Genomic DNA, 21,670 nt, shown 5'->3' on the forward strand with positions numbered 1-21,670 from the left:
CAAGTAGCTATAGTCCCGGGTACTTGAAAGGCAGAGACAAGAGGATCACTTGAGCCCAAGAGACTGAGGTTGCTATGAGCTGTGATGCCATTGCACTCAACCCAAGGTGACAGAGTGAGACTGTCTCCAAAAAAAAAAAAAAGAAAAGAAAAGAAAAAATCACTGCACTTGATGGAAATGGATAAGGGGACAAGAAAGAAGTTCATGCAAGAGAAGACAACACGAACTAGAGTGACATTCATGGAGGCGTGGCGTGTCAGCTTCAGTGCCTGACACTGAAAGAATTCTGAGAGAATTGTTAATGGGGATGGTAATGGATCCAATATGCAGTGAAGAAATTGATTTTCAATTTCAAATAAAGGATAATCTTACAATAGAGCAATAAGTGAAATATTAGTATGATTTGTATTTGAGTATGTGAATAAGCACGTGGTTTTGAGAAAAATAAATCCAATAACCTAAAAATCATCAATATGAAGTACTATTTGGATTTGAAAATATATCATTCTGCTTCACAAAACTATGTACTATTTGTCTTCCAAAATATGCTTAATCACGTATCATTAATAATATGAGACATACAGGTGTGCTTCAAAGAGCTGAAATCCTGACCTAGACACAAACACAAACAAGAGTTTAGAAACTTTTATGGAATTGAGAGATGTATTGTGTATTTACTCATAACTCAAATAACAAGAGCAGAAGATCATGAGTTAATAATAGTTACTAACAATTCTAATAAAGAGACCACAAACGATTAAATATATTTGCAAAATAAAAAGACAATGCTATAAATTGAGTTAAATAGAAGTTGGAAAAGTTAATGAAGCTAATTTAATTTTAAAATGTTTTTACTTGTCTGTGTTTTTTATAAATAAAGTGAACAAATTTCTCATTTTAAAATGATAATGGATTTTATCTCTTGAATCTTTATCAGGATATTCCATTATACTTTTTTATTGATTCTTTAAAATTTTCATTTTAGTAAATTTTGGAACTTTACCCCCCCAATTGATAAATGTTAGCTTTAATCATTATGCCTTATGCAATCCTACATAACAAAATTGACGAAGTAAAAATGTCCAGACCTCTTTCTTAATGAGAATAATTGGTACTGCAAGAAAGGTATATGAATTGACTTACAGGGTAACTGTGTAAAATAAGGGTTCTCTAGTCTTAACATCATTAGATCCATACCAGTTCATTTAACAATAATTCCACATATTATTAATGATTATTTCTCCTTAAAGTTTCTAATACATGATACATCCTTTTTAATATACTATTTTATCTCTAATATTGGAAGATAAAAAGAACTAAGTACCTTTGGATCTAGTTAAGACACAAAAATCTCATAATATTCTTATTTTCAAATTATTTTGAAAACAGTGCTAACTCATCTTGAGTCAATGAAATAGACAAAAATTGGTTACTGAGGAAAGCATATTAACATGACAGTCATCTTATGAAACTTACTGTAAGAAAGTAGATAACTGCTAAAAACAGAATAAAAATAATAAACAGCATAGTTAATTAGCACATTCTGAATATATTATGATGTTCTATCAAGAGAAAGCTAAATACACTAATTTAATTTCCTTTATACTAATACTATATTTGTATGTTTGATTTGTCTTCACAACTTTTTAAGTATGAAAAATGGTCATAGAACAGAAACTGAATATGGAGTGCCTCTAGGAAAGCTTACATTAAATATATGGACATTTTCTAAGAGACAAACTTTCCAGACAAACCGGATTTAAGTGCACATTACTTTGGACCTAATTAAATTGGGTCCATTTCTTAGTGTGTTAGTCTGTTATGTGTCCTCTGGACACAAACACTGAGTTCTCTTTGAAGTCAATAGGATCACCAAGTTCAGAGAACTCTGGGTTCAGAAAGAATAATGAAAAATGTTTCTGGGGAGGAATTCTTTATTCCTTAGCAACATCTTTGTACTGTATACACTATTAAAATAAAATAACTTTTAGTGTGTGTTTTCAGTTGTCACAGAGGCATTCATTTAAAACTAAGGGTATGTCCACTCAATCTTATGGCTTAAATAAAAAGAAAACTAAAGGTAGCTAAAGGATGAATATACAATGAAAAAGACAACTACCAGTACAGTATAACATAGCATCATTATATTAACTAATATATTATAAATACTCACATTGATCTGGCAATATAGGTACATGACTTGTTGGCCATTTGTCGCATAAAATAATATTTTGGACTTCAGATTTCAAAAAGAAAAAGAACTCTATTGTCAGTAACATTCAGAAAACTTGGTAAGTAAATTTCTATTTGATAAATATTGCGCTGTAATTTTGTAACACTGTCATGAAAAATGTTTAATCCAAGTCTGTTTGGAATTCATTAATTTATTCAAAAACTAACTGTCCAACCATAACACAAGTGGTTTCTCATTTATCTGTTATGTGAGTACCTGTTTTTTTTGGGCTTAAATGCTTCCATTGAGGAAGGTGACTCATAGGATACATGATTTAATTGTTCAATAGTTCAAAATAGAACATTTTTCTGAAAGCCTTCAAATATTTGAGAGTAACTGGGAATTTCTCCCTTAAATGTCCTTTCAATCATGTTGAGAATCCTCTGCTCTAAGCTTTGAGTTGTTTCACATGTAGATGGCTGACAAGCTCCTTTAACATTCTGACTGCTTTTTTAGAGGTTTATAGTAAATTGTCAGGAAGTGGCTGAACATGTGGTGACTAGAAGAGAAAAGTACACATCATGTAAGGCTTGACCAACAAATCAGAGAGAAAAATTACAATCATTACTGCTTTGGATGTTTTTTTCTATCCATGTAATCTGGTCTTTTAGCTTTTCCTTAGTCTCATTATACTATTGGCTTATAATGAGTTTGCTTTCAAATAAAACCTAGATTCTACTGCTCTCACCCCAACTGCTCTCTGCATGTTATGATGGCACACTTCAGCTATTCTTTTTATGAATAATTATTTTTGAGCTTATGTGACAGATTTTGTTTATTGATTAACCTATTTGCACACTAAGTCTGGTTAAAAAATAGTAGTAAAAGCTTATATGGTATTTACTATATTCTAGGAAATTTCTTAACTCTTTACATACATTAATGTTAAAATATAATATACTTGGCATTTTTATTAGGCAGTTAGAATTTCAGCTGTCCTAGGGAATAAAGGACCAAATGGGTGCTCTGTCTTGGGGTTGCCTGGAGTGACTGCCCACTTGGGAAGAAGGACAGGGCAGTCCTGTTTTAGAGCTGCCCATCTTAATCCTATCTTGGGCAGCCCGGGTACAATAGGATTTGGAAAGTAATTTAAGTCTAACTGCCATGCTGTTAACTGTCCAGCAAACTGGTTCCATAATAACCCCATAGAAACCATGAAGAGGGTCCCACCCAGATAGTATAAAATAGGACTTCAGACCCTGACCAGAGGAGTCCCTTTTTGTCTATGGTGAACGTATCTTGCTCTGTAAAATGACATCTTGCTTTTCCTATACAAATCAATCTTTCTCTTTCTCAATAGACTTTGTTTCACGCCTGCCTTGCTTTAGTGGGTCTGGTCATTCTTCAGCCAAGAGCACACATAGAGCTGAGAACACAGACATCTGCCTGAACATTGACACTTCCATTCCTAACTCTATAATCCTTTTAGAACACTCTCAAAAACTTCCGTGAGTTGTCTGGTAAACTAAAGAGTAAAGGTGATAACTAGCACTAATTATGTTCTAAGCACTGTGCTAAGTTTATTATTTTTTCCATTAGGTACTAAATTTTCCCCCAAGTTTTATGAGCTAGGTATTGTTACAATACTCACTTTGCACACAGGATAATTGATTCTTACTTGTTTTAAGTAATTTGATCTTGGTTTTAACAGTAGTGACAGAGCCAGGATTCAAACCTAGGACCTTCATACTCTAAAACAGACTCTTGTCCACATGATATGATTGTCAATAATCTGAAAGTTTACACGAATAAAAGCCCTAATTATTTGAATGTCCAAAACTGGCTCATTATCACTGTCAACATAAGAAAAAGTGTAAGTGAAATTACAATTATTTCTGAATACAATGGTTCTTAACTCTTTCTCATTTTCTCCTTTCTTTCCAAGGAAAAATATATAATGACGCAGAGATACTAAACTGGGTAGACTGAGTTTGGAAATCAAGTCATCAAAAGACACCCTGTGAAATGAAAGGTGAGTATTGACATACAGAGCTGTCTAAGCTTTATAGTTCTATGGTTGATTGTACACTATAGTTCAATTGGTACTGATTTTTTTGTATATGGTAGGGGGTATGAATTCAATTTCATTTTGATAATCAATTATCAAAGAATAATTTTAAAAATAAAACATCCCATCCTTCTCCTCAGTAACCTACAAAGCCTACACTGGCATAAATCAATGTTTTATATAAAAAATATCTGTTTCTGTGATCTCTTGTCTGTATTACTAGCCCATTAGTCTATCTCTGTGCTAAACACCACATATTACCTTAATTAGTATTGATTTAAAGTAAGTCTTCACATCTATTGGATGGAAAGAGCTTGATGTTCTCCTGGACCTCCACTTTTTCAGAGATGTATGATTCAAATTACAAATAAAAAAAAAAAATCATGCTAGGATTTTTGATAGAATTACATTTAATTTGTGCAAAAGTTTATTTTGACTCTATTAAATCTTTCTGTAAAGACAAAATATATATCTACATTTATTTTTGGTCTTATGTCTTTCAACAATGACTCATAGTTTTCTCCATAATAGTTTTCTGTAACATATATTTACTGATTTATTCTTTGTTCTTATATTTGTGTCTATTTTAAATTTTAAATAATACCTTTGTAAAGGTTACCCACTTTAAGGGCTTTTGTGAGCATGCATGCTCATATTTATTTTGTATATTGATTATTTTTTAAAAAAATGGTTACAGTCTTCCAGCTTCTGCTTCCATATATAAACGTGCTTGAAAGTCATCACTCTCAACCTCACAAAAAGTAGTGAAACAGAACAAACTAAATATGAACAATTATTCTTAACTCTATCAGAAAATCAGGTCACAGAGCAAACTGCCACCCCCAAAAGTGGAAAGAGAGTAAATACAGAGAAATACAGCTATTCAAGAGCAAAGTCCCTCTAGCCAGGAGAATGAAAACTTCCAGGGTTCCAACCTAAGTGGGGCCTCTACAATTTATGAGTTTTACCCCTAAAAGCTTCATCAGGTTGTTACAGTGAAGATTTGAGAAAAATCCTCTCTTGCTTCCATCAAGGCATAGATAAAGGCAAAAATTTTGAAACCTGCCCATGGTCTACATGACAAAGGCCTATCTTCAAAGAAAATTATTTTATCAGAGTCTTATCTGATCTAGGTCAAAGCCAATCAAACAATTCCAGCTCTTCTAGCCTTCTTGTTTCACCTAAAGGAAGAAGAAAGGCTAATAAATGTCTCTGAAGGTCAAAGCCCAGGACATTTGGCCTGCCTAACAAAGGGATATTTAATCATCAGATTATAAACTGCTTCTTCTCTATAACATTTTATACCATATCAACACGGCTCCAGTATAATAAAAGTGAATAATAAATGCAATAGTAAAGGAGGGACTTCCAGGAATACTTAAAAACAGGAGGAGAGAAAAAAAAGAATGCTAAAGAAAATTCAACTACAGCAAACAATAAACACAGCCCAGCTGTTTAGTGTAAAATCTCAGTTCCTATTACTCAATATATCAATCCATCTTTCAATAAAAAATTACAAGCATGCTAAAAGGCAGAAGAAAATACAGCTTTATGACAAAGAACAAGCATCAGAAACAAACTCGGATCCGGTAGAAATATTAGCCTTATCAGACCAAACATTTAAAATAACTGATCAATATACTAAAAGTTCCAATGGAAAATATGAACAACCTGAAGAAAACACATGGGTAATACAGGCAGAGAGATAGAAACTAAGATATGATAAAAGAAAATGTTCAAAAATGAATAGTATAAAAGAAATGGATGCCTTTAATAAGCTCATCATTAGGCTGAACAGGGCCAAGGAAAGAATCACTAGGCTTGAAGATACATCAATAGAAACTTCCCAAAAAGTAAAAAAGAATTAAAAACAAAACAGAATATCTATGAACTGTGAGAAAAACACATAATGAGAGATTATCAGAGAAGAGAGGAAGAAATACCTATGATAATAGCAGAAATTTCTCAAAATTAATAATAGAAACCAAATGATAGGTCTAGAAAACTGAGAGAAAACGAAACAGAATAAATGTAAAAAAAAATCTATGTTTTCATGTATCTATTCAAACAATAGAAAGACAAAGACAAAGAGAAAACCTTAAAAGAAGCCAGAGGGGTATAAAAGTACCTTATTGGTACAGGAACAAGGATACCAGTTCTTTCAGACTTTTCTTCAAAAGCCATGCAAACAAGGAGGAAAGTGATGTGAATCATTTAAAATACTCAAACCAAACCTAGAATTCTGTATCCAGTGAAATTATTTAAAAGTGAAGTAGAAAAATGATTTTCTCAGGCAAAGAAAAGCTAAGCCGACTTGTCAGTAGACTTGCATTACCAAAAAAAAAAAAAAAATTAAAAGAAATTCTTCAGAAAGGGGAATGACATCAATCAGAAATTCAGATTTTTTTTTTTTTTTTTTTAGAGACAGAGTCTCACTGTACCGCCCTCGGGTAGAGTGCGGTGGCGTCACACGGCTCACAGCAACCTCTTAACTCTTGGGCCTACGCGATTCTCTTGCCTCAGCCTCCCGAGCAGCTGGGACTACAGGCGCCCGCCACAACGCCCGGCTATTTTTTGTTGCGGTTTGGCCGGGGCTGGGTTCGAACCCGCCACCCTCGGCATATGGGGCTGGCGCCCTACTCACTGAGCCACAGGCACCGCCCAGAAATTCAGATGTTTTTAAAAAAAGATCATTCGAGAATGAATAAATAAAGGCAAAATAAATTTTGTTATTATCCTCTTTTTAATGATCTAATAATAACTGCTAAACAGAATAATATAACAAGATATTGGCTGATTATACTATAAGGATAAATAAAATGAATGGAAGTAATGCTATAAAGGACAGAATGGTGAAATTAGAAACACTCTATTATAAGGTACCTGTAATACCTGTAGAGTAGAACAATGTTATTGAAAAATAGACATAGATTAGTCGCAAATGTATGTCACAAACTACGGCAACTACTAAAATAATTTTAAAATGAATGATAATTGATATGCTAAGAGAAAATCAAAACATATGAAATGCTCCATTAGAACCACAGAAGACAGAGGAAGAGAGAACAGAAAAAAGCAAAAAAGAACAATAACAGCAACATTATAAATATAATAGATATTAATCAAAAAAAAATCAGTAATCACTTTAAATGTGAACACTAAGTACACCAATAAAAATAGAGTAAATTGTAACCTGGCTTATTGTACCCTCAATGAATCCCCAACAATAAAAAAAAAATAAAAAAATAGAGTAGATTAAAAAAAAAAAGACCAAAAAAAAAAAAGGGCGGCGCCTGTGGCTCAAGGAGTAGGGCACCGGTCCCATATGCCGGAGGTGGCAGGTTCAAACCCAGCCCTGGCCAAAAAAACAAACAAACAAACAAAAAAAAAGACCATTTATATGTGTCCTAAAGAAACCAGTATTAAATATAAGCACACAAATCAACAAAAAGCAAAGAGATGGGGAAAGATAGTCCATATCAATCAAAAGAGATCTAAGATTAGCTATATTAATTTATGACAAAACAGATTTTATAGCAAAAATAATTATTAGGGATAAAGAGAGTCATTATGTAATGATAAAGGTATAATTTTCCAAGAAGACATAATTAATATTTAATATTCATGTAGCTGATAGCAAAGCAACAAAATAAATAAGGAAAAATTTGATACAATTACAAGAAAAAAATGCATAAAACACTAACATAGTTGGAGACTTCAACATCCCTCTATTTAATAGCAAAATGAGATGAAGATATTATGTAGCATAAGAAAGGAAAACTATGGATATATATCATTTATTAACATAAATACAAAAATCCTCAAAAAAATCAGCAAATTAAATCCAATAGTATAAAATGAATTATACATCATACCAAGTTGAGACTTTCCCCAGATATGCAACCTGATTCAATACTTAAAAATCAATTACTATATCACATCAAAAAGTTAAAGAAGAAAAATTACATCATCACATCAATGGATGCAGAGAAAGAATTTACCAAAATTCAATACACATTCATAATAAAAACTTTTAGCAAATTAGGAATACAGAGGAATTTTCTTAACTTGATAAATGATATCCAGAAAAACACCTAGAGCCTCCAAAATATTAATGGTGCAGAACTATTTGTATTTCCCCCAAGATTGGGCAAAAAGCTATGATGTCTGTTCTCATCACTCCTATTCAACGTTATACTGTAAGCAATAGGACAAGAAAATAAAATACAATTTAGGCAGATTGGAAAGGAAGAAAAATATACAACTATCTTTGATTTCAGATGATATTATTCTCTATGTATAAAATACCAAAGAATTGACAACCACAGTAAAACTCCTGGACTAAGGAGTGATTCTACCAAAGTTGCTAGATATAAGGTTAATATACAAAAGTCAACTGCTTTTCCATTTTCCAACAATAAGCAACCCAAATTTCAGATTAAAAAACATGGTATCATTTAAATTAGCACCAGAAAAGTTAAATACATGGGAATAAATCTATCAAAATATGTACAAAATATGTATGGGGAAAAGTATAAAATCCTGATAAGAGAAGTCAATGATCTATCTTACCACTTCTCTCTTGCTTAGTTTAAGAGCCGTTCAGATGCAGCAAACAGGTCTGGGTGCGCAAGGCTCTGCTGACTATTCTTCAGGGTCCCTCCTAAAGACTTGGGTGAGAACCCCCCTGCCCTCCACCAAATCTCGCTCTTGCATATTGTTTCCTCTTTCCATATCAAAATATGTACAAAATATGTATGGGGAAAAGTATAAAATCCTGATAGGAGAAGTCAATGATCTAACTAAATGACAGAAGTTCTTATTCATGGAACAGGAGACTCAATATTATTAACATGTCACTTCTTCCCAAGTTGAATCTGTAGGTACAGTTCAAGAAAAAAATCATGGCTTTTCTGGTTATCAACAAACTGATTCTAGAGTTTCTATTGAAAGGCACAAGACTCCAAATACCTAATACAATTTTTAAGAGTAACAGAGGTAGCTGAAACAACCAGATATTAAGATTTACTATGAAGTAAGAGTAGTCAAAACAGTGTAATACTGGCTTAGGAATAGATATTTAAATCAATGAAACAGAACAAAGCACTCAGAATTAGGTCAACACAAATATAGTAAACTTGTCTTTGACAAAGGAGCAAGGCAATGGAATGGAGAAGAATGATATTTTCAAAAATTGATGCTAGAACAAAAGAAATAAATCTAGACACTAAATTGATACATCTTTCAAAAATTAACTTAAAATGGATCAGTTACGCAAACATAAGACATAAATGTTGTAAACTTCTAGACGATAACACAGTAAAAATTCATAGTGCCCTTGGGTTTAAAGGGTTTTTTAAAATTTTTAATACAAAACAGAAAACAGTACAGGAAGATAAAGAAAAAAATAAAAAAATGATAAGTTGAATTTCATTGAAATTAAAATTTTACTCAGCAAAAGACATTATAAAGACAAGGAAAAACCAAGCCACAGATGGGGAGAAAATATTGAAAACATCACTGGCAAAAGACTTGTGTACAGAATATACAAAGAACTCTTAATGACAAGCAATCAATTAAAAATTTGTCAAAAGTTCTGAACAGACACCTAACCAAAGAAGATACATAGATGCCAAGTAAATATATGAAAAGATGCGCAGCATCATATCAGTAGAAAATTTCAAATTAAAACAACTTACATCAATACAATTGTTTTATCTCAATAAACATAACTGCCTTATAATAATGTTTCATCTCAGTAAAACCAGTTATCAATACACTGCTATTAGAATGGCTACAATTGAAAACATCAACAAAACCCCATGCCATGGGGGATTGTAGATCAATTTATTGCTGGTAATAACGCAAAATAGAGTAGCCATTCTGGAAAAAATGGTTTGTTAATTTCTTACAAAGTTAATCCTAATCTTACCATTTGATCAGCAACCACATTCCTTGGTATTTATCCAAATGAGTTGAAAATTTATGCCTACACAAAACCCTGCACACCGGTGTTTAATGCCAGCCACCTTACTCATGAGTGCCCCAAACTGGAAACAACTGAGATAGGTTCAATGGGTGAATAAGCAAAAAACTGTGATCCACCTATACAATGGATTACTACTCAACAATTTTTAAAAATGAGCTTCTAAGTCATTAAAAATGCAAAGGAACCTTGAATGCATAATGTTCAGTGAAACAAACCAGTCTGAAAAAGCTACATTCTACATGGTTCCAATTATATGTCATTCTAGATAAGGTAAAATTATGAAGACATTTTAAGAAATCAATTGCTAGGGCTTTGGGAGAAGACAGAATGGATGAATATTTCAAACATTGGCTTTTTAGAGCAGGGAAACTATTCAGTATGATATGATAATGGTGAGTAAATGACATTACGCATTTGCAAAACTCAAAGAACTGTACAATCCAGAGAGTGAACCCTGGAGTAAACTATGGACTGTAATTAATAATAATGTATCAATACTGGTTCATCAATTTTAACAAATGTACTCAACTATCAAACAAAAGATATTTATAAAAGCAGAAACTATGTGTGTGGGGTGAGAGCCCATAGGGAATGAAAGAATGGGTAAATAAGAACTCTCTGTACTATCAACTCAATTTTTCTGTAAATCTAAAATTGCTCTGAAAATAAAATCTATTTTTAACATAACTTTATTTTTTAATTATTTCTAAAAAAAATTCTCTGGAGTTCCTTCTGAGTTTTTCATATAGAAATCTGTATTAACTGTTACTAATGATACTTTTGTTTCTTTGAAAATTTGTATACCTTTTATTTCTTTTTCTTTCTTTGTCTTCTATATAAGCAGTTGTGCAACAATAGTGAATAGTGAATGGAAGTAGAGGCAGAAAGCATTTGTTAATTCTTATGGGTATTTTTTCCCAACATTTTACATTACAAGTGAAATATGTAATGAAACTATATTTTTTATTTTTGTAATGCTACTTTTCTTATTAAGAAATTATCCTTTGTTTTGATCCCTACTTATATACAGCCGGTCACAGTAACTCATACCTGTGACTATGGCAATTTGGGAGGCTGAGATAGGAGGATCACCTGAGGCCAGGGGTAAAATATTCAGACAGTAAAATACTGAGACCCTGTTTCTGCAAAAATGCATAGTAAATTTCCTAGACCACTTTTCTGTATCTATTAAGGTCAATATATAGTTTCTTCCTTAATACTCTGTATTACTGTCAAGACAAAGTTCAATATCCCTACCCTTGACCTGCAAGTTTACATATCTACTAAGGTTCTTGATTTCCCTCTACTTTCAGCTTTTAGATTTCTTCCTTTTGTTTCCACTCAAAAATGCTTTTTAGGAAATATTTTAATTTATTGAATGTATTTTAATATGTCTCATCCATATACCTAATCAGGAGTAGAATTTAGGCTTTCTACTCTGCCATCTGGCCAGAAAAATAATCTTTTTGTATATTCTTCATCAAAGTCTACAAATGCCTCTCAAAATGTATCAATTTTTTCTCTTATTAAGCACTATCTGGTGACTAATTTCACTTATAGAAAGAGGGCTCACTGGAAAATAGACATGAATATTATAGTTATTGGGAAAATATCAATTATTCTATATTAAAACATTGATAATACTTTCTAAACAATTTTTAGGAAGTGTAGATTATAGAAATGGTGAAGCAAGTTTGTGAAACAAAAATAATCTGTTGAACAAATTTAAATGATGGTGTGATGATTACCAACATCATGGGATTGGCCTAACGGAGCTTTATCTTTGTTTTCCCTCATCTGCAGAAGTAACTGAAACAAGCAGCATAAGACAATAATCCAGGAACAAGCTATCTGAGAAGACGGCACAAGAATATAAAATAACACTAACAAGTGTTCTCAAAATAACCGAAATAAATTCAAATGGCACCTTCTAGTTATGTAAATAGAAAAACAATTGAGGCTTTAATTTTATATTTAATCATACATAAAATCATGTACATAAAGAATAAGAATTATAACACTCACTCTCCTACTCATGTTATCTGATAGAGGTGCCTCCTGCCATCGTACCCTTTCCCCAAAGCACCTTTCCTCTTCCTCTGCCCATTGATTTAATGAGTTCTTTCCATTCTTACAGGTCTTAGGGGAAAAACCATTTCTTTAGAGATACCTCCCTTGGTTTTCGAGAATGGATTGGATGACCCAGTTTACATTTCTCTTGCATCCTGTTCCTTTCTTTTCTTAAGAAGTATCATATATATAAGACTGTTCAACTTCTCCTTATGACTGTAAATTCCATGAGGACAAACAGGGTTCCTATTTTTTATTTATTAGTATATCCCCAGGACCTAGCACTGTTCTTTGTTCATAGTGGGACTCAATAGGCTGTGGTTTAATCAATAAACAAATAAATATGGACATCTCCATTAGGAGCAACTGTCTCTGTAGGTTGGAAAATATTTTGTGTTATTGAAGACCAAATAAATAAATAAATAAATAGCAATCCTAGCTGGGTGTTGCAGTGGGCGCCTATAATCCCAGCTGCTTGGGAAGCTCAGACAAGAGAACGGCTTAAGCCCAAGAGTTTGAGGTTGGTGTGGGCTGTGATGCCACAGCACTCTACCGAGGGCAACGGAATGAGACTCTGTCTCAAAAAAAAAAAAAAAAAAAAATAGCAATCCTCTTGCATAATTATCAAAAAGAAAAAAAATGGTTATTCTGATACTAAAAGCTAATCAATAAATTCAGATAACATTTATTTAAATGGCATTATGTATATATATTAGTCAATCAGTTTTTAGATTATGAATATTTGTTCAAAATGTAATATGTTAGAACACACATCCCAAAGCCCCTCACAATACTGGCATTCATTCAAGAAACTGGAAGACATAGTTTTAGATATCAAATGTTTAAAAAAATGTGTACAAGGTATCCAATGGACAGTTTATTCTCTTCTGAATTGCAATTTTAAATCTCTTACACTTAACTTACATTACATCACTACATATAGTTTATGTGTAGTCAATGTGAAGAAGATACCAAAGTGTCAAAACAAATATTAGTGAAAATTAGGGAAAGAAAGGGAAACTCAACACCTGTTTTTATACCTGTAAGTGATGTGTTTGTGCTGCCACTTCTGCCCTGTTAATGCATATCGCTTTCGACGAATGTGGAATTTGGAGCTACCTCTTGTCTGGTCAGGGACGCCACATCGAGGCTTCTTCATCCAGCTGCAAATACCAGTACATTTTAGTTACTTGTCAGCAATATGAATCATTAAATTTAAATGGAATTCAATGAAGAAGTTAAAATCTGAGACATTCATGATGAAACTACAAACCATAGGGAATACAATTCAATTGTCTTGTAAGTTGAATCTACGTAGATACCATATTTCCTTTTCCTGAATGATCAAAACCATTAGTTTAGTACACAGATACTTTTCTTCTAATTCATTCTGAGCTAACTGAAGACTGAGGTACTCTAAAACATCTAACTAGAATCTACTTTAAATAAGGTATGTAACCTTGAGTCAGTCATTAGTCTGTCATGTCAATCATAGAAGAGACTAAGGTGACGTCCACCTTTAACATTCAACAATTATTTTAATCTGTTACATGACTTTAAATTCAGAAGTCAAGAAGGTATATGCTACTCTCTTCTAGCTTATAGAACAGTATATTCTTTGTTCAAATAACATTTGCATTTTCTACCTTTTTTGCTTCCCTCTTGATCATTATCATCATTTTCATTTATCAGCCATTTGCTCTGGATATTTAATAATAAAATTCAGTGCTTAAAATATTTTCATGAATATGAGGTTTAGTATCCCAAAACTAATGTTTATGATGTTTATATTAGAAAAATGCTTTCAATTTATTAATTTTAATACTTATGCAGAAATAGTACTCTAACTTTTCTTCTAAAGAATTTTTTTTGACCATTGTCAGGTTTTCTATCTATTTTTGAGTCTTGTCTAAGAATAAAGATTTTCATATTTTTTAATAGTTTTTCTTTAGGGACTTACAAAGTGACTTTACTGATTATTAGTCCCTTTGATTTAATAATTACAAAGGTAAGGCAGAATCCTGATAGTGCTACATGATTCACAAAATGAAAATAAAAAATAATCAATTTTTGATGTATTTCATCAAATTCTTAATGATTCCTACCCTTTTTAAATGGAAAGAAAAGCAGGGATGATTGTTCAAACATGTCTATTTTGTGAAAATTAATAGTTTATATTATATGTTACAAGGGAAAATCAACTAATCTGATTTTGTGTATTACTTCAACCTACAAAGAAAAGACTTTTATTAAGAAACACAAAGACAAGAATTTTAAGAAAGATGCCACTTTTCCAATAAACTTTAAAAGTTCCTGCTTTTATATTCTTTCCCCAATATTGTAGTTATCAGATTTAACAAATCCCACTCCAGTTTAAAAGCATTATAGAGTTACTTCAGAAAATCTCCTTTCCCTTTTATTAAGTCCCAATCAAATGAGACATCTTGTAAATGCTAACTCCTCGGAGGCTCTCCATCCCCATGGATCTAGGCTTTCTGCAGAGGAGACGGGAGATCTCTTAATTTTAACTGAGTGTTGCTAAACAAGCTGAATTTGAGCTACATATCACTAGACTGTAAATCCCTAAAGGACAGGAGATCTGGCTACTCCCAGTACCTTATAAAATCCCTGCCATATCAGAGATATTTAATGAATATTCTTTGAATAGATAAACAGGGAAACTGTATTTTTGAAAATAAAAGTTTATTTTTATTGCATATCTTAAGATCTAGATTTAACTAACAAATATTAAGCATTAATGGTGTGCCCATGACGATTTAAGTTGCTTTAATATATGAGTATTTCATTAATTCTCAAAATATGATATTCTTAAGGTGGGTACTTACCCTTATCTCAAGGAAAAGTACTGGAAAATAATATATAATTCTGAAATATAAATATATTTACTTAATGTAAGGTGTCGTTACACTTACATTCAGCTATGGAAAATACTTAAGTGATCCGAGAAAAGAAAAACAATTAGAAATGCATAGTTGGATAAAATTTGACAAAATAGAATTAGCTATTATTAGGATTAAACATATTTGCAATGTCAGTATATTCTCTAAAATTACTTTAATATGCATTAATTAAAAGATGGAAGACAGTAGTTTAAAATTAAATTTATTAGTATAAATTTTCATTTCAAGTCATACATATGTTGAAGCCAGTAAAAATTTTCTCAGTGAAGTATGTCTACCTTCCAAAGGAGAGAGTTTTGAGGGATAAACGTTAGATTCCTTACATATTTCTTAGGCTCTTGTCCACTTTACACAGCTATTTAATTGTGTTCCAACTATTTGTTTGTTCAGTTACTCATTTCATCCTGATTAATTCATCTTACAATATTTGTGAGCTGTTACAATACCTTAGGAAATACTATAACAAGAATACAAAGATAAAGAAGGCCAGAGCTCCTTCCTTACTGAGCTTAGAGTATATAGGTAAGGCATGCATGATAAAAAATTACAACATAATGGGATAGCACTCTTACATCTCCATCTAGATACACTGTCACCATCCCAATTACATGTAATAGAAGGAAATCATGATTTTCCTACCTCAACTTGGCACCAATTCATCCAATGCCTATTTCAGCTGAAAGTTTAGCACTTTCCAATGTCCACACTAGACATCCAGGCATCATCCTTCACCACTACTCTCTCCTCAGGTCCAATTAATCATGAGGTAGTCTCTTGTGTCCCTAATGTGTTTCTTGTATCTCTCACTCTCATCACCGCTAATAATGAATCATTCCAAAGCAAAGGTGTGCTATGCCTTTATAGAAACAATCTATGTTAATTAGTTGGATGTGAGCACTCCAATTTGTACAAAAAATCAACACATTAAATCCCACAAAGGCACAAATGTATTCATGATCTATGTATATATGACTTAATAAAAGGAAAAAAAAAAAAGAAAGAAAAGAAAAGAAACAATCTGATTCAGGCTTACTAGGCGCCTTCTGTTCCCTAACTTCTCAATAGCCACCCACAGAATGTTTCCACAGAATGAAAGCTCTCCTGCCCTTGTATGCAGAGACTTCTATCTGAAATAACTTTTTTTTTTTTATTGTTGGGGGTTCATTGAGGGTACAATAAGCCAGGTTACACTGATTGCAATTGTTAGGTAAAGTACCTCTTGCAATCATGTTTTGCCCCCATAAAGTGTGACACACACCAAGGCCCCCCCCCTCCGTCCCTCTTTCTGCTTTTCCTCCCCCCCATAACCTTAATTGACATTAATTGTCCTCATATCAAAATTGAGTACATAGGATTCATGCTTCTCCATTCTTGTGGAAGACATTATTCTTAGTAAAGCATCACAAGAATGGAGAAGCATGAAATAACTTTTACTTCCTGCTCGCCCTGAGAATCCTAATCATTCTTCAATATTCAACTCACATAGGTACAGTTTACCATCCCAATGTAGCAAGTATGTTAACGTGTATTCAGATTTGTGTGTATCTTGTTTCTTTCTTCCTCTATGAATTTTTTATGCACCAGTGAGGCAGGTAGAGTGAGTGAGGGCAGGTAGAGAGCACAGCATGAAGGTGGTTCCCAGTGAAGTCTTCAATAAGGAACATGAAGCAAATGAACTAAGGCCACATATCCTTTTGCACATAGCATCACCACACTATCCTGTATTCTTGGGGACTTCGTTACTCTTTCCTACTCTGCGCTTTAAACACATGCTTATTGCATTGAGATTATGTGGACATTTTCATATAAAACAAAATCATGAAGTAGATGATTTACATGTAAAGAATAATGTAATATAGACACAATCTAATATCAATGAACAACTGAATGCAAAGAACTCTTAATGAAGGTTAGTCAAATTGAGAACACTCAGTGCTAACTTCAGCAATGTTTGTAAACAAATATCAAGACAATATGAATCCTTACAATATGAACCAAAGTTCAGTTAGGGTCAGCTCCACAGTCCACGGTAATATTAGTGAAGATGACTTTATCGATATTTGTAAAATATCAAAACTATGATTGAAGTGTATCTTGCCACTGAACATGACACCTAGTAGGTGAGCTAAATCAGTCTTCAGGCGTTTTATATAACTCAAAACACTTAAAGTATTATTAAATTTCATAAGCAGGAAGATTCTTTCTTATATAACTTTTAAAGTTCTTAATGGATATAAAGAGTAGTGTTAAACAGGACACATGAGAGCCTTCAAATGTTGGCTAATACTAACTGTAAAATTGAAGTGTTAATTTTTTTTTTTTTTTTGTAGTTTTTGGCCGGGGCTGGGTTTGAACCCACCACCTCCGGCATATGGGGCTGGTGCCCTACTCTTTTAAGCCACAGGTGCCACCCGTGGAGTGTTAATGTTTTTATTAAGGTATAGTCTTGCAGTTAATTTCATTTCTAGTTGCTAATAGATCAATATGAATTTTTTATGCACCAAAATATTAGATGATTTCAAATGTCAATTCAATAAATCACATACATATTGTACACAAAAGCAGGAATTAATATAATCATAATATGTGTGTACATGTGTGCATATAGATACATACATATACTTTGCTTATTCTACTACCAATTGGGAAAACTCTAGGTGATACCTTTTTTTTCACCTTTTAATAATTTATTTTCAGGCAGTGTTAGTTTTGTAAAAGTACCATTGCTTAGTGTGTACATAAAGTGTGTTTGTTTTTTCCTTTTGGTTGGTTGGGGTTTTTTTTTGTAGGGGCACAAAGCTCTGTCCCTGATGCTAGAATATGGGGGCATCATCATAGCTCACTGCAACCTCAAACTTATGAGCTCAAGCAATCCTCTTACTTCAGCCTCCCAAGTTGCTGGTACTGCAAGCCTGTACCACCAGGTACTGGCTAATTTTTTTTTCTTTTTCTTGTTGTTGTTCTTGTTGAGACAGGGTCTTGCTCTTTCTTAGGCTAGTCTTGAACTCCTGGCCTCAAGTAATTCTCCCACCTCTGGCTCCCAACGTGCTAAGATTAACAAGCATGAACCATCACACTTGGCCAAGTGGGCTTTTCCTTTGCGAACTCATTTGCTAGCAATTTGAGTTGGCAAACCAAAGAAAACTGACACAGACAAGGACACTGTCGGGTGGGTGAACAAAGAGAAAGGCTTATTATAATTATCAAGGTATAAATAATGGCATGGCCTCAATTTTCATAAATATAGTATTGATTTTCAATATCAGTTTCATTTTTTGGAACCTGGAACATTTTAAAATAAGTTGGGCAGATCCTTAACATTCTCATTTAAATTAACTCAACTTAAACAGAAAAAAATTAGCTAAAATAAGTATTCTTAAGAGGAGTATAAAAGTTGAGAGCAGGGACCTGGAGGCAGACAGTAGATTTTCCACCTGGCCTTGCCCCTCACTATCCTTGACAATAGTCAGATTATTGATTCTTTTTCTCCCCTCCCCTTCCCTCCCTTCTCTTTCTTTCTTTTCTTCCTTTCCTTCCTTTCCTTCCTTCCTTCTTTCTTTTTTTCTTTCTTTCTTTCTTATTAGGGATTTATTGACGTTACAAAGAACCAGGCTACAGTGATCGCATTTGTTAGGTAAAGTCCCTCTTATAATTGTGTCCTGCTCCCATAAGGTGTGTCGCACACCTTGACCCCTACCCCCTCTCTGCTCTTCCCTTCCCCAACACCCCACCGTGTACTAGGTCATCAACTGTCCTCATGTGAAAATTGAGTACATAGGATTCTTGCTATGAAAAATAGAGATTTTTTATGCCTCAGTTTCCACATCTGCACCGTGAAGATAATAATATTACCTGTCTCCCTGAGTTGTGGGTATTAGATTGGTAGAATTATTTGAAATGCTTAGAATATATATAAGATAATACCTGCCATCATTAACTTACAATTTTACTTATAATAATTATTTTACAAATGTCAGGAAGTCATTGTATTTGCGGTGGTATCATGCACATACCAGTATTTTTCAGCTTACTCTGTCCTATATGTTAATATGCAGCCTTTCACATTTTTCAAGACAGGGATCTTCCTGGTACTTTGATATTCCAACAGCTACACTATTCCCTGTTTTATGTAAATGAAATAACTAGAAGCTTCTAAACAAGTCTGCAATATATATGTGTGTGTGTGTGTATATATACATACACATATACTGTGTATGAAACAGTATCCTCAGCCACCCACTGCATGACTTCAAGGGGTGCCTCGGAGGTGCAGCTGATAGATCTGGTGTTCCTGTCCTGGTGCTGCCCTAGGCAGCACTTCCACAGGCGGCAATGGGAATGCCTCTCCTCACAGGTGGACTTAGCACATAACAGCTCTGTGTGCATATGCTTCCCTTCACCAAGAGAAAAAAAATGACACTCCAAAATATACTTTGTGCTCTATCAATTAGCACAATATATTAAATAGGTTTCCCTCCTCCAGACATTGCCATGTTTTAATTAAAAGTAATGTTTACTATTTATAGTAGTTCCTAAGAGATTCTTCTAGTAAATTTTAATATGCTTATTTTAATTACCTTAAAAATACTTAAGTTTTGTTTACATTTATGCAGTCAAGTCATGAGAAAATATTTAAATTAATGTAGAAGGTTTAAAATGTTGATGGGTGACCCCTTACTATGGTCTAGAGTTTTTCTCTGAGAACTCATTAACCGTCTGCATAGATGCACATGTTATTCACAAGGCTGAAATTATAAAGTCAAAGAACTAAAACACTTGAGCAAAGAAAAGAAATACTTTAAGCCACCCTGATGTTCAATGTGAACAAAAGTTCAGTTAATGTCAGCTCTTATTCTTTCCCCTTTCACCTTTCAGAATGGGAATCTAAAAATAGTCCCTGGTCACTGGCTACTGACCATCCCTATTTTGCTAACTAAATGACCCATCTTATTATAGAATGTTACAATGTTTGAGTACCATGGGTATATTTAGAAATAAAAAGGGCTTTAATTACTAAAGAATATATCTTTCATAGCCAATGAAAAAAGAGAGAGAATATAAACTTGATAATTTAGATAAAATAATCAAAATCATGAACCATATTGAACATTAAGCCAAAAATCTGGGGGTTGTTGATATATCTAAATAAATATTTCAATGACCAAAGAGTACAAAGACCACTACAATTTTCCAATAATTCTTTGGAAAAAAACTACTTATTTAGTCTGATATTAACTTTAAGGTAAATTTCTGGGCATGGTTGGAATAAATTAAGCAGAATTACTCAAATAATCCAATATATTATATTATACACATATACATATATATTTAATTACATATGCATATAGATGGATTAAAAAGATTTACCATTTTAAGAAGCATTTCATCTGTATGAATTCAAGCATGCTTCAGTTCACATAGATGCTTGTGTAGATACAGAGATAATATGAAAAAATTACTATAACAGTGTAAAAACATACTAGACTAATTTTTTAATTACCTTGCTATTTTTTCTATCCTTGCTAAATATAAACTTTTTATATATAAAATAGATTATTACATTCATTAAGTGAGCTTGCTTACCAATATTACCTAACCAATTCATAATTTAATTTACCTACTGTAACATGACAATGAACTCATTTTTGTGAGAGCAAGTATTTATTATTCTCTAACGTCATTGCTAATTCACATAAAAGCAATATAATATGCCATTTAAGGTAATAAATACCTTAATTTGTTGCTTTAAATGGTGAATTTCTTTAACATAATATAGGGATTACTACAATTGTCATCATTACTTTTAATTATCCTAGAATTACAGACTGAACACACCATGCCAGTCTGCCAAAAGAGGATATAATTATTTAATTTAAAAACAACTAATCATGAAAAGATACTACAATTAGATAAGAGTTTATAATACCTGGAAATGCATAAAATATTATATTAATAATGAAGAATAATTTGGGTCTATGACTGTAGTCCATATTTTATATAATAAGGGCTCAGATAAAAATTCATGCCTTATAATTTGAGCATGTAAAATAACAGAGTGTGATTTCAAATGGATTGTTACCACATATTCATTTGCGATTACAAAAGCACAGACGATTGCTTTAATAACATGATTATGGGGATTATACTTCCAAAAATAGTACACTGTTTGAGCTGCATAACCTGAGCAACAGCATCTCCAGAGTAGTGAGATAACAGTTAAGAATTAGGAATGAAAAAAAATGAAGCCACATGGTTTCACTTCAGGGACAATGACAGTGAAGTCTCCAAGCAGATGGGGAACAGAGGAGGCACTGCAGGCTAGGAAGTGGAGATGAGGAGCATCTAACAGAGCTTTAGTGGTTTCACCTAGTAATAACCACCAGGTGTTACACTGTTTAAAAGGAAAGATGCAGGAAGAGACTTGAACAGAAACATCTCTGAAGATGACA

General features: G+C 32.9%; 1 protein-coding gene across 1 annotated transcript in view; it reads right to left on the bottom strand.

The window, feature by feature from the left end:
* The window catches only part of MMP16 (matrix metallopeptidase 16), a 306,251-nt gene that overhangs the window by 117,177 nt on the left and 167,404 nt on the right, over positions 1-21,670 (bottom strand). Inside the window, exon 3 of the mRNA XM_053558979.1 lies at positions 13,341-13,463. Coding sequence (XP_053414954.1) covers positions 13,341-13,463 — 123 coding nt within the window. The remainder of the gene's footprint in view (positions 1-13,340; positions 13,464-21,670) is intronic.

The sequence above is a fragment of the Nycticebus coucang genome, chromosome 13, assembly GCF_027406575.1.
Source record: "Nycticebus coucang isolate mNycCou1 chromosome 13, mNycCou1.pri, whole genome shotgun sequence".
Taxonomy (NCBI): Eukaryota; Metazoa; Chordata; class Mammalia; order Primates; family Lorisidae; genus Nycticebus; species Nycticebus coucang.